The sequence below is a fragment of the Hemibagrus wyckioides genome, linkage group LG11 (genome assembly GCF_019097595.1).
Source record: "Hemibagrus wyckioides isolate EC202008001 linkage group LG11, SWU_Hwy_1.0, whole genome shotgun sequence".
Taxonomy (NCBI): Eukaryota; Metazoa; Chordata; class Actinopteri; order Siluriformes; family Bagridae; genus Hemibagrus; species Hemibagrus wyckioides.
Genome location: NC_080720.1, coordinates 14,541,436 through 14,554,539, shown reverse-complemented (window position 1 = coordinate 14,554,539; position 13,104 = coordinate 14,541,436). Strand labels below are relative to the sequence as shown.

The window sequence follows — 13,104 nt, the reverse complement described above, 5'->3', positions numbered from 1 at the left end:
GGTTAGAAATCTGCCAACACTTTATAATTATAATCATGTATATTATATGTCAAAGCTTTTATAAAATTATGAGCTATTTATGAACAAATGAAGAGCTCATAATGATGAATTTACACTGATGTTGAGACCTCAGACTACCGACATGAACACTACTTGGACATTAGCTCTGGAGATTTGTGTTCACCAGTGGAGTTAATTCAAAACATGTCGTTTTTTAGTTACGTTTATTCAGGTCTATTCAGACCTTGAACTCAAGATTTTTCTTCTGCAAAATCAGCTCAAGTAAGTAGTTATTAAATCCCACACCACTGTCTGACAGTTTTATGTAACAATACAACACTCTGAAATACAGATTTCAGGCTGTAAATACATTAGAAACTATGGAATGCTATTTCAGGCTTAAATAGACCAACATGAATATGACACTATTCAAGAATTAGTAGTTTCCCAGTAGTGTGAATACAGATATGAACAACACTTGCTGTAAGTCATAGCAAATGAATGCTTGGTTAGCTTATCCTTCAAACCATGGGAGTGTTTTCTCTACAGGAGAGTGTGTTGATTTAACAAAACCTTGACAGTACTTTAAATTCAAAACTTAGTAGCCTACATCCCCACTCCACAGACACATTAATATTTATTGACCTTTGTGTTGTATGTGATTGATTTATTAATTTAACTCAATAATTTTCTGTGCACAATTTAAGAAAAACAACACAATAGAGAATAATAATAATCCCCGTTCATGCCTCACTATGGTTTCTTGGGGCGATGGTAGCTCAAGTGATTAAGGCTCTAGCTTGTTGAGAAGAAGATTGGGCTTCACATTCCTGCAGTGCCAAACTGCCACTGTTGGCCCCTTGAGCAAGGCCCCCAACCCACCATGCTCCAGGGGCACTGCATCATGGCTGACCCTGCGCTCTGACCCCAACGCCCAAGGATGGGACATGCGAAGAAAGAATTTCACTGTGCCGTAATGTATATGAGACAAATAAAGAAAATTCAACAACTTAGGATAAGCTGGATCAAGTGCTATTTTATAAGCCAGGAAATTGTAATGAGAGGAAGACCTTCCGTTCATTTAAGCCAGATTTGCAGTGATTAATGTGATTATTGCAACTATTATCGTATATGCAGCAGTATATTGGCAGAAGCTGCGTAAAGCATGTCTGAATATGTGGAACCTTCCCCATGTAAATATTGACGTGATGTAAAATTGTCAGCTCAGAATATGGTGCAAGCATAATTAGTAGTAGTAAAACACATGCAGCATGCAAGCATAATATTTCCTGCACAAACAGAAACCTTCTATTATGCATTTGAACTTTCTCCAGTGTCTCAGTCACTTGTTCTCTGTTCCGTAATCTCACACATGACAGGGTAAAAAGATCAGTACATGTTACATTACAAGTTTCCATCCTCCAAGGTTACTCTGCTTAGACTTATCTGAAAGATTTGCCGTTTAAGGCATGTCAGTGGCGGGTTGCCATAGTAACGCACCATCCTTCCATACGGTTTTCGGCTCAAGAGCACATACACACACTGAGGACCTTAATAAAAAATTCTGATTCGGTAGAAGGGGTTTTCTCATTTTACTCTTTTTGTATTAAGTAATTATTGGTTCTAATGAGTCTGCTGTGGTACTAGACCATATGATTGAGTGGTTTTTGCGACTAATGTTGTGGCCGCAAACCTGGATAAGAGAAGCATAATTGTAAAAAGTGATGGGTTTTAGAATGATGCATTACTAAGACGTATGGTTAGACCATATCCAGTCAGCTCTTCTCATTCTCTTTGTGTGTGCCAGTGGCTCTGCACAGTGACACTTTTGTAATGAAATATAATTTGTTTTTATATGAGCTTATATCTCAGCACTATTGATTGCTTTATTTTAGGAGGTTTATTCATTCATTTTTCATAACAGCAGCTCTGATAGTAGTCCTGTCTTGAGGCTTTAGATTATTGCACGCATTCCAATATCATCATACATGAACAAAAAATGTGTAAGTATCAGCCCTTTGTACGACTTTAATGCTTTATTTACTTATTTTTTTGACATGGGAAGGCCATCAGAACCTGTAGTTTCTTACTAACATGACTACTTTTTTGAATGATTATCTTCAAGAGCAAAAAATAAAAAGCTGATAAGGGAATGACTGTTTATAGCTGTTATAACATAAGTCATAACAAAAACTTGTTTTTGAGGATGTTCCACAACATTAACCCTAACTATCACTGAGTAAAAGTATAATGTTCTATTCTTTAATAAATAAAAAAAGAATTTTTGGCAACTTGCTGTGGTGTAAGAAGAATTAAAAACTGGGGTGGTAATAATAACTTGGGCCAGATTGCACCAACCTATGTGTCAGGAGCTACCAGGACAGTTCCCTGCCAGACCACCAGAGGAGGTGCTGGTAGGAGATTCAGAATAGCCTGCTTCTTATTTGTGTAGTTCCCACGTGTGTTGTGCCACGCCCCTCCTGTTCCCTATTTCCCCAATTTTTTGTTTGTTGTTCGTCAGACACTGTTAGGTTTCCATGTTCTCGTTACATTTTGTTACTCACATTTTATTTGTCCAGTGTTCTGTGTTATGCCGAATTCAGACTGCACGATTTTCAAAGTGGTCGGATGACGGTTGTTTTCACACGACTAGCGATTTCACAATACACGACTGCTGAAGCTTATTTTTTCTGATAAAATCCTATAAACTGTATATTCTCTATATCTATATTAAATTATAATAATGTGCTCCAACCAAAGTCATGCTTGCTGATACTGTGGTGTATAACTTCTCCTCGAACTGCCCTCTGCCCTGTGTCTTGCTCTCTCATTGGCTGTAGGTCATTGCCGAGGTATTTTTCAGTCAGAACTCCTTTCACACTGCACAATTTTGCAGTGTGAAAGGAATTTCACACTGTCACACTGCCGACTCATCAGCAACTTGGTAAGATCGTGTCTTTGGTAATTCACACTGCGTGATTGTCACTCGTGTGCACGAGCTCCGATTTGCCTTGATTAGGGGCATTTGTCAGCGACTTTGCAAAACTAGTCGGCGACTGAAAATCAGGGCTAAAATCGTGCAGTGTGAACTCGGCATTAGTCTTGTTTGAGCTTTGTTAATAAAGCAGCGCTTTAAATTTATCCAGCTTGTGGGTCTGATGAACTGCGCATGGGAGAGTGTGACTACCAGGGTTCAATCCCTGCTTCAGGTGATTTTTCCTGAAAAAAATCACTATGTTTAATAATATTTATATAACAGTGTTTTTTCTTTAATAATTTCTTTAATGTGAGTCATATCATTAAATTTGTAATTCCTTCTTTCTATAATGACTTGTCAAATGTTTAATTTATGTTTTGTAGCTCAAACAGAGTTGTTGATTTCTACTTGTTTGAGCTAAAATCATCTAGTCCATTTTAGATAGTATTTAACTGGTATTTTGTTGAACTGGTCAGAAGTTTGTATCCTGGCATGGCTAAGCTGCTGCTAATGGAACCTTGAGAAAGGCCAGTAAGCATCACCTGCAGAGCTTAATTGTGATGCTCTTTGGATAAAAGCATCAGTGATTAATGAAAATGTTGAAAATGAAGTGGAGGATTGGGTTTTTAAAAAAATAAAACAGAACTTCTTACTTAATGAGCTTTGCATATACAGAAACACTTTGCTTACAATGATGAAAATATCATTTTGGTCTTGTTAAAAGGTTTTCTTGTACAAATTGTAGCATCAATGCATTTAAAACCCCACTGCACTGACAGATAATAAATGTCACATACACACTTTCATTTCCATCATTCGGCAGATGCTCTTATCCACAGTGACTTACTCATCTGCTTTGTAGTCTCTGTCAGACTAAAACACTGTTAGGAAGGAGTTAGAGGTTAAAATTATATCAACATGGCACATAGCCATATACTGTATATATACTGTAGCAACTAAGAAACTCTTGCACCATCATGAAAGTATAGCACTTGGTGTAAAAGACCAAAAACTTCAAAAAGTTAAAGGCGAAGCACATAGCTCCTGTTTTAGTTCCCACAGAAAGAATGTTGTGGTCATATAATCAACACTCTTCAGTTCCTCAATGAGTAAGCTACACTGTCTATTTATCAGATTCCCAATTTTTAATCACTCCTTATATTCCAACAGCTATGTGCCAGTTTTATCTAAGCCCTTCTGGATCACCTTCTGAATTTGTTCACTTCAACGCCGCACTGCTATGACCACATTCTCAATGAAGACAATAGTCTGTCCGTCTGCTGAATGTCATCCGCCGTTCCAAACAGAAACCAGGAGATGCTGATTCATCCACAGACCATTCATACATGAGTGACAGCGACCGTTGCCTACTAGATGTGGGTGTGTCCAGTGATTTGACAAAGCTGTGAAAAGTTTAACTTTATGCAAATAGGAAGCTGCTTGGTGCAGTGACCATCAATGAAAGTGAAGATAGTAGAGCACCCAATGCTTCTCCTTCATTTCCTATGGTATAATGAATATGCACCAATAAGGCATAAGGTTATGAGCAGTGAGAGGTGAAGTGAATAACACTGATTATCTCCTCATCATGGCACCTGTTAGTGGGTGCGATATATTAGGCAGCAAGTGAACATTTTGTCCTCAAGGTTGATGTGTTAGAAGCAGGAAAAATGGGCAAGCGTAAGGATTTGAGCGAGTTTGACAAGGGCCAGATTGTAATGACGAGACAACTTGGTCAGAGCATCTCCAAAACTTCAGCTCTTGTGGGGTGTTCCTGGGCTGCAGTGGTCAGTATCTATCAAAAGTGGTCCAAGGAAGGAACAGTGGTGAACCGGCAACAGGGTCATGGGTGGCCAAGGCTCATTGATGCACATGGAGAGCGAAGGCAGACTCGTGTGATCCGATCCAACAGACAAGCTACTTTTGCTCAAATTGCTGAAGACGTCAATACTGGTTCTGACAGGAAGCTGTCAGAATACACAGTGCATGATGGGTCAGGGCTGTATTGGCAGCAAAAGGGGGACCAACACAAAATTAAGCAGGTGGTCATAATGTGATGCTTGGTCGGTGTATACACTGCTTTTTATATACTGCTTTTTATATACAAATCTCCCTCCAGAATGTTTTATTTTAACAGCAAGAAAATGGATTTGGAATGCTAGTTGTGCCACCCACTGAAAATGTTACTATGCCAACCTGTAACTGGAACGCCTACTGGTTACTTTATAGTACAGTGACTGGTGACTTGCAGCCATAAATTTGCTGTGTGTGAACGTAGTGTGTGTAGGCGTAAATAAAAACTACCTGGAATGAAAAGTTCTTCCTTTTCCAAATTTCTATATCTAGATCAGTAACTATGTGTGTAAGTTTGTAGAGAACCTGCTTCACCCTCTGCTCTGTTTTACCTTTTCACCTTTATCTCTAGTATTTCTTCTCTAGCATCTTGTCTACTCTCAGTGGCTGTTTCATACTGAACATTAATGATTGGCAAAGTCTTTTTAGGCAGCCTGAATAGCTGCATAACCTGAACTGTGGTTAAAACCAGTGTTCGGGTTTCTGAGTACATGTTTGTGTGAATGCTGCACAAATTGCATATTAGACCTGTATATACTGAATATGTGCGACTATTTACACATACAGTGAAACACCAAGCACAGCTGGAGTAGTAGTTTAAGACACTATAATGTGCGCTAATGTGCTGTAATTGTGCCTTAATGTCAATTTAGTAGCAGATAAACAAGCCTACATATTATTCATGTGTGTAGTTACAACTGCTCTTTACTGTTAAACCGGCACATGTAACTCTAAACTGTATGGAACACAACTACTTCAGGTGTTGAACGAATGAATGTTATAGCTTTTTAGCTCCTTCGGTTTTCCCTGGTTTTTGCTTTTTATTGATCAGCACAAAAAGAGTCACACTGAGGAATGATCAAAGTTGTGTCGCATTGATCGGCTGTGACTAATGTGGTTTTAGCTTCAAGGAGAAAAGTCTGTGCTTTCGGGAGCAACATTAGTTTGATGACAAAAAAGGTCACGCTTTTAGGTGAGTGTGTGTTCTGGCAGTGAGCTGAGCTGACCACACACTTCTCCAGAGACCAGCTTCTTTTAGAAAGTCACCTTTGTGCACAGAGGCAGGGGGAGACCTGGACATTTCTAATGGATTACTCAGCCAGTTCTCTCTCGCTCTCTGTCTAACTCTCTCTCTCTCTCTCTCTCTCTCTTGCTCTGTGGGTTCATCTGGGGATACAACACTGTAATTTTGACACAGCCTGATGAGAGCGGGTGTTTATCATGCTGTGAACAGAAGGGAACCTCATGCAGTGTGAGTTTGCAACCAAGACATGCTGCAGATGATTTAAAAGCTTCCAATATTAGCGAAGGTGTTACATTCAAATAAAGAACGTCACTTTGACACATCTGACTTTGCAAGGTTGCAAAAAACATTTACTAAATTTGTATAACAAAGTTATGAATTAGACACCAAAGGGGATTCAGTTTTGGCTTAAGTATGAGTAGATTTTCAAAAAAGAGTACTAGGCTGTGTCTAGGCAAGTGTTGATGTTTACAGCAGCAAGCCTTGGAAGGTACAAGTCTGGTAATAATCCTACCATATCATGCTCTATATTATACTTGTATTTGCTGGTAGAAAGCTATGTTTATTATTCTAAGTGCCACACATATGCTTGAGTACACTAGGTTACTCACTCCTGTCATCACTGTAAGTGACAGAAACACAGTGTACTCATTTGGGTTTCTCTTCTTGTGGTCTTTTTTTTTTTTGGCGAGGACAGGACAAACTGTGAAATATTGAAGGTTCTTTTGAGCCGAGCTCATGCGCATGAGTCATTTAGTCACTTATTTTGCTTAAGGACAAGCGTCATCTCTATTGAAGCTCTTTTATACAGTTCTTCCAGGTGCTGCTAATGCAACGTGACATCAGCTTGATCTGCTTCAGCAGTCTATTACACTTATACAATAAAGCATAGAAATAGAGGTCTAATCATGGTCACTGAATGATTATAATGTCCATAATACTGTATGTCTGCTATTACAAGGATATTTTGTTGACCATGTGGTGGAGTTACAATGTTGCTCTTGACTCCAGCGATGATGTGCAAAGTGGGAATGTGTAGGTGGGTGTATTCATGACTGGAACATCTCTCCAGTTCAGGCTGTGCTGCAGGAGGGTATGTTGTGTGTCAGGCGTTTTTATGTAGAGAAGCGTACATGTCACTCAGCACCATTTTGTCTATTGTTACATGCAAGCTGCAACTCGTTTCTTTGTCATCTGTGTGGCTTAAAGTTCACATTTATCCTTTTGGTTCTCCTGTATTTTTTCACAGCAAATGTGAACATGCAGAGATCAGCATTATGCTTGTTCTCATTTTTATCAGAGAGACAGAAAAAAGTATCTATGACCTTTAGTGTTACAGGTTGTTAAAGGCTGTGCTAAGACGTGATCGGCACTGTTATGCTGTTCATTGCTTCATGAATGGAAAATATGAGCTGTTACATAACAGCTGCTTATATGTTTGGCTTATTGTAGGGCAGCATTTTCTATTCTTAGGAAGGATGGATCTTCAATGTGAAAATTAAGAATACTGCAGTAAATGACTCCTCAGACACAGCTATTAAAATGAGAGCAGCTCTGAGAGGATCTAGCTTTAGGACTGTCGATATGGGTATGGATATTTGTCTTCCATTACTCCATGGTCCAGTTCAGATACTCAATGTATGTAGGAAAAGAACAGATTAATTATTAAGTATTGGATGAATTGGCAACCTATCTACAGTTCATACGGAAAGTATTCACAGCGCTTCACTTTTTCCACATTTTGTTATGTTATTACAAAATGGATTAAATTTATTATTTTCCGGATATTCTACAAACAATACCCCATAATGACAACATGAAAGAAGATGTTTGTTTGAAATTTTTGCAAATTTATTAAAAATAAAAAAATAAAAAATCACACGTACGTATGTATTCACAGCCTTTGCTCAGTACTTTGTTGAAGCACCTTTGGCATCAATTACAGCCTCAAGTCTTTTTGAGTATGATGCTACAGTACAAGCTTGGCACACATATTTTTGGGCAGTTTCTCCCATTCTGCTTTGCAGGTCTTCTCAAGCTCCATCAGGTTGGATGGGGAGTGTTTTCAGTCCATTTTCAGATCTCTCCAGAGATGTTCAATTGGGTTCAAGTCTGGGTTCTGGCTAGGCCACTCAAGGACATTTACCACTCCTTTGTTATCTTGGCTGTGTGCTTAGGGTCGTTGTCCTGTTGGAAGATAAACCGTCATCCCAGTCTGAGGTCCAGAGCGCTCTTGAGCAGGTTTTCATCAAGGATGTCTCTGTACATTGCTGCATTCATCTTTCCCTTGATCCTGACTAGCCTCCCAGTTCCTGCCCCAGGTCTATCTATCTATCTATCTATCTATCTATCTATCTATCTATCTATCTATCTATCTATCTATCTATCTGCCTGTCTCTCTGCCTGTCTATCTATCTATCTATCTATCTATCTATCTATCTATCTATCTATCTATCTATCTGTCTGTCTGTCTGTCTGTCTGTCTGTCTGTCTGTCTGTCTGTCTAAAAGTTTTAAAAGACAGTCCATTCAGGTGTTCACAATTTTGTGATTGTAAAAAAAATAACACAAAATCAAGCAGGAGCTTGCATTTTCTCCATATTGCCACAGATATTCTGTAGATTTGGGCAGGGTCATCAAAACCCACTTTAAAGCCCTCTTCAGTTAACATGCATCAAACATAAGTGCAGTTATCATAGAATGTGATTACATATGTATCATCACTTGTGTGAGTTTAAAAGAAGAATCCTGTGCCAATTCCACAAAAAACACAAAACTGAGAGACTGAGTAGTAAAGCCACATGTGATTTATCTTTTCATGGGCTGCATTTGGCCCTGGGGTCAGATTATAGACAACCCTGACATAGGAGAGGTCATTTAAAATGGTAGACCACCAGCTAAACAATAACATGCTGTTTCATTTCAAAGTGTTCATTTTATTTATCCAGCAAACTAGGTCATGGTTAAATTTAGAAATTTGAGATCAGTTTAGATTTCTGAGATAACTAGTATGCTCATGGTCAGAACAGAAGTTATTTTAAAATTTGTCAAGGCATTATTGTAGAATATTCCTGGAAGCAATAACAGGCAGCAAATGAGTGAAAATATGCCGGTGAAATTATGACAGATGAAGAAGAGCAGTTAATGGTAAAATCTCAGCAACAGCTAAGATCGACATTTTTACTCAGTGGTGTTAATTTGTTGTTGTCTTTAAGAAAATATTCCTCACAGAAATTTCCTTCTTTTATGCATATAAACCTGCATTTATTATTTTTATTGCTATTCTTCTGAGTTAATAATTTTGTTCGATTATTGTTATTATTTTTATTTTATTTTTATTATCAAAATATCTTTGATTCGATTATTAGTTTTATTATATTTATTATTATTAGATTATATATAAATTATTAGATTGGAACACTCGTGAGTTGTGAATACAGCAAACAATATATGAGATATATAAGACGTCTGGACAGCTTGGATGTTCTCCTTGTGGCAGGAAGGCAGCAATGCTTGGCACAGAACACAACTGCTGTCCAAACACCCTCTGAGGGTGAGCCTGGTTTTCCTCTCTCCGTTGAGCCAGTCCCACATACACATGTACACAAAGCCAAATCTTTGGATCGTGCCATCTCTGTCATCACCTTTAGGAGGCAGGTCCATGAGTTACAATGAGCACAGAGGAAGCTTTTCACTCAGTAAAGGCAACCTGTATGTCAGCATGTGTATGACTGAATTATTATTATTATTAATATTGTAATTATTATTTTTTATGAGACTATAATCTATCTATCTATCTATCTATCTATCTATCTATCTATCTATCTATCTATCTATCTATCTATCTATCTATCTATCTATCTGTGTTTCTGTCTGTCATGACAAACCTTTCACTAAAGTTTATTAGTGAACTTGTGAGTGCTACAGTGCAGTAGCATGTAGTATTGCTCTGTGGGTTTGTTGTGTCAGGAAAGACAACCATTTATATTTTTTGTATGAATATTAAATATTAGCTGAGAATTGTGTTGCTGTTTCTCTAAAATGAAAATTCTTTCTCTAAAATCGAAGGGACATTTTCTAGTTACGGAACTGTTCTTAATAATTTATTTTTAATAATTGTTTTATTTTTGTTTGGTTTTTGTAGCTGTCCATTTTCCTTTTCAGTGAATATATCAAACAATTATCTGTTCAGAATTAAGGTGCAAATTATATGGATCAGAATTCAGATCAGCTTTTATTCTTCACTACTGGGAGTAGTGCAAAATAATTAAATTAGTTAGATAGTATTGGCAACCAGTCTTTCCAGTGCTTTACGGTCCTTTAAGTGAAATTAGAAGACTTGTGTCTCCCTCTAGTGATGATTTTTGGTGGTGCATTTGTGGATTTTTAATTTTAAAGGGAGAACTGATATACTGTGAGGTGCAAAAGTCCCCATTGAAAATGCTTTAGCTGTGCTTTGTTCTTTTTGTAAATGTAAAAGAAATAATAATAAAAAGACAGATTTTCAATTTGGTCTCAGACCCCATTAGTGCATCGTGTAGCGTTTATATTGCATGACATCAGCAACATTTAGTTCTCTGTTAACTGCTAGACATGATTATGTAACTGGCTGAACCTGGAACATCAGCTGAATTTCTCAAAATTTAGCTTAACCCCTGCTAGAGACAGACTGTCGTGTCACATACAGAAACCTCAGATATTAATTCAGTAGATTCTGTAAAGCAGTCAAGCAAGATATTAAAATGATATCAGTTTGTGTGTGTAAAGGCAATATTCTCAATGAAGTGAATTCTGGTAGGAATCCTGTACTGAGAATATTGAAAATATACTAAGAATATTATAAAATACTGAGAATATTAAATGGCTCTGCGAAACTCTTTTACTCGGCTCATCTCGATACTTTATTTGAGATATAGTATGCTTTTGAATATATAATTATAGGTACTAACTAAGACTTATGAAGGCACAGGATTATCAGGGAAAGAGAAGCTTCTCTCTTGTTGTTGGTTTTTAATGTTATTACTGTTATATTCATTCACTTTTCAGTCAAATTATTTTATTTATTTATTTATTTTTCAAATAGAGAAAGATTAAATAACAAAAATGTTCAATTCAAGCTCAATTAACATTAGTATTATTTATACAAGCTTTCTTAATGTTATGTAATATTAAAAAAATGTTAGTTAAATTATATCTTTTTGTTTGTTTTTCTAATTTTGAGCTGGTGCTATTCCTCACAGGTTCGTGGTGTCAGGTAAACAGGCTGAGAGGATGCAAATGCAGATAAAGCAGTGTTTAATGAAACCAAAGTAAACAGATCCAGAAGGTGATGTAAAATCATCCTCAAAGGCAGGCACAGGTCAGCTGATCAGCAAACAGCAGTACGAGGGTTAGGCAAAACAGAGAAATTAGAAAAAGACAGACCAGGCATCCAAACACAATACCAAGGCTTAGTAACATCAGGACAGAGTGTAACAGAGACCATTTAAACTGCAGCTGTTTAGTGTTATTGTGAATAGTAGTGTATGTGTGATCTGAGAAGGTGATCAGGGAATCGTGTGTGTTTTGGGAAGTGGAGTCCGGTGCGGCCATGTTTGCAGGCTGCGGTGCATCTTGGGAGATCTGACACATGGACTCTGGTTGGATCCTGAGCTCAGGGTCCTGTCTGTCTGGATTTCCATACAGTATGTTTTCTCTGTTGGGTGAGATTCTCTGGTTTCCTCCCACTTTGCAACAAACATAGTAGATTCACGACTTTAAGTTGCTACAAGTTATAAATAGTGCATCTAGTGTCCTGCAATGGACTGGTGGTCATCCTGAATTTATTCCTGCCTTGTGCTACATGTTCCTTTGAACCAGGATGAACGTGTTTGATTATTTTCCTAGGTCTCTTGTTAATTTGTGAGTGAAAAATACATTGAAACACAGGGAAAGATTACGGTTGTGTCCTGTATATTTAGCAGCATGAGGGCATGATTTTTCAGAGCTTCTTCATCATGTGGTATGCCCTTATTGAGGGATGAACAATCTACAGTTTCCATTTCTTATTCTATATAATTCTCTAGATGAGTCATTACAACTAAGTTACAACACAAAGAGGATGGACTGATTATCGCTTGAGGAAAAGCCACTGAGAAAACAACATTTTTCTGTCAGTACATGTGTGTGTAGGTGCAAGTGTTTCATCATATTTCCCCCTAAGCAGCCACCCTGTCGTGTTCATTTTGAAATAAGCTTCGGCTGACAGCATTAGTGGCACAGCTCTTCACACTAAAAAGAGGAAAATGCAAACATGAATTACAAAAACACAAACAATTTGGTGTTAAAATTTTGTGATAAAAAGTAGAAATGTTTTGCTTTTTTTATATAACCTCTAATTATGTATTTTATTATCAGTTCACTCAAATGTTACAAATGAAAATCCTGCAGTTGACTCATTATAAAAACATATCCTATGTAACTTGCACATGGAATAGTATTAACTCAGTCCCTGTCTCTGTATTTCTGACTCTCTCTGTGTCTCTACAGGACAGTAAAGACCCTCCAGACTGTACTCTCAGTGAGTCCTTCACGTCTCCAGCGTGCACTCTCGGAGTGGACCTGCGCCGCGGGCGACGTCGTTTCTCAGGAAACCTGCAACTGCCCCCACTGTCATGGCGACAGACAGAGAGGTCACGGACCCCTGATGAGGAGATAATCTGCCGTCCGACCACGTTACCCTTCATCAGGCCGCCCCGCATCGACATCACGCCTGTGGACTCAGAATGGTGAGGCATTATTCAAAACACGTGTCAGTTTTTTCAGCTCTGTAATCAAGCTGGATTTGATTTCCTAGAAACAAAATGGGAAATGTGTCGCCCTCAAGGATCTATTTTCATGCAGGTGTTGGCATAATTTAGTTGTTGAACATCAGTATATTGCTATTTGGTTGAGCAGTAATGTAATGTTAGATCTGTCATCACACCATTACAGACCTTTAAGGGTAACAGTGTGACTTTTTTATCCCAACCCATTTTTATCCCCATTTTTTT

At 37.9% G+C, this 13,104-nt stretch overlaps 1 protein-coding gene across 1 annotated transcript in view; it reads left to right on the top strand.

Moving 5' to 3' along the window:
* The window catches only part of pde4ba (phosphodiesterase 4B, cAMP-specific a), a 149,314-nt gene that overhangs the window by 30,629 nt on the left and 105,581 nt on the right, over positions 1-13,104 (top strand). The window contains exon 3 of the mRNA XM_058402476.1: positions 12,602-12,840. Coding sequence (XP_058258459.1) covers positions 12,602-12,840 — 239 coding nt within the window. The remainder of the gene's footprint in view (positions 1-12,601; positions 12,841-13,104) is intronic.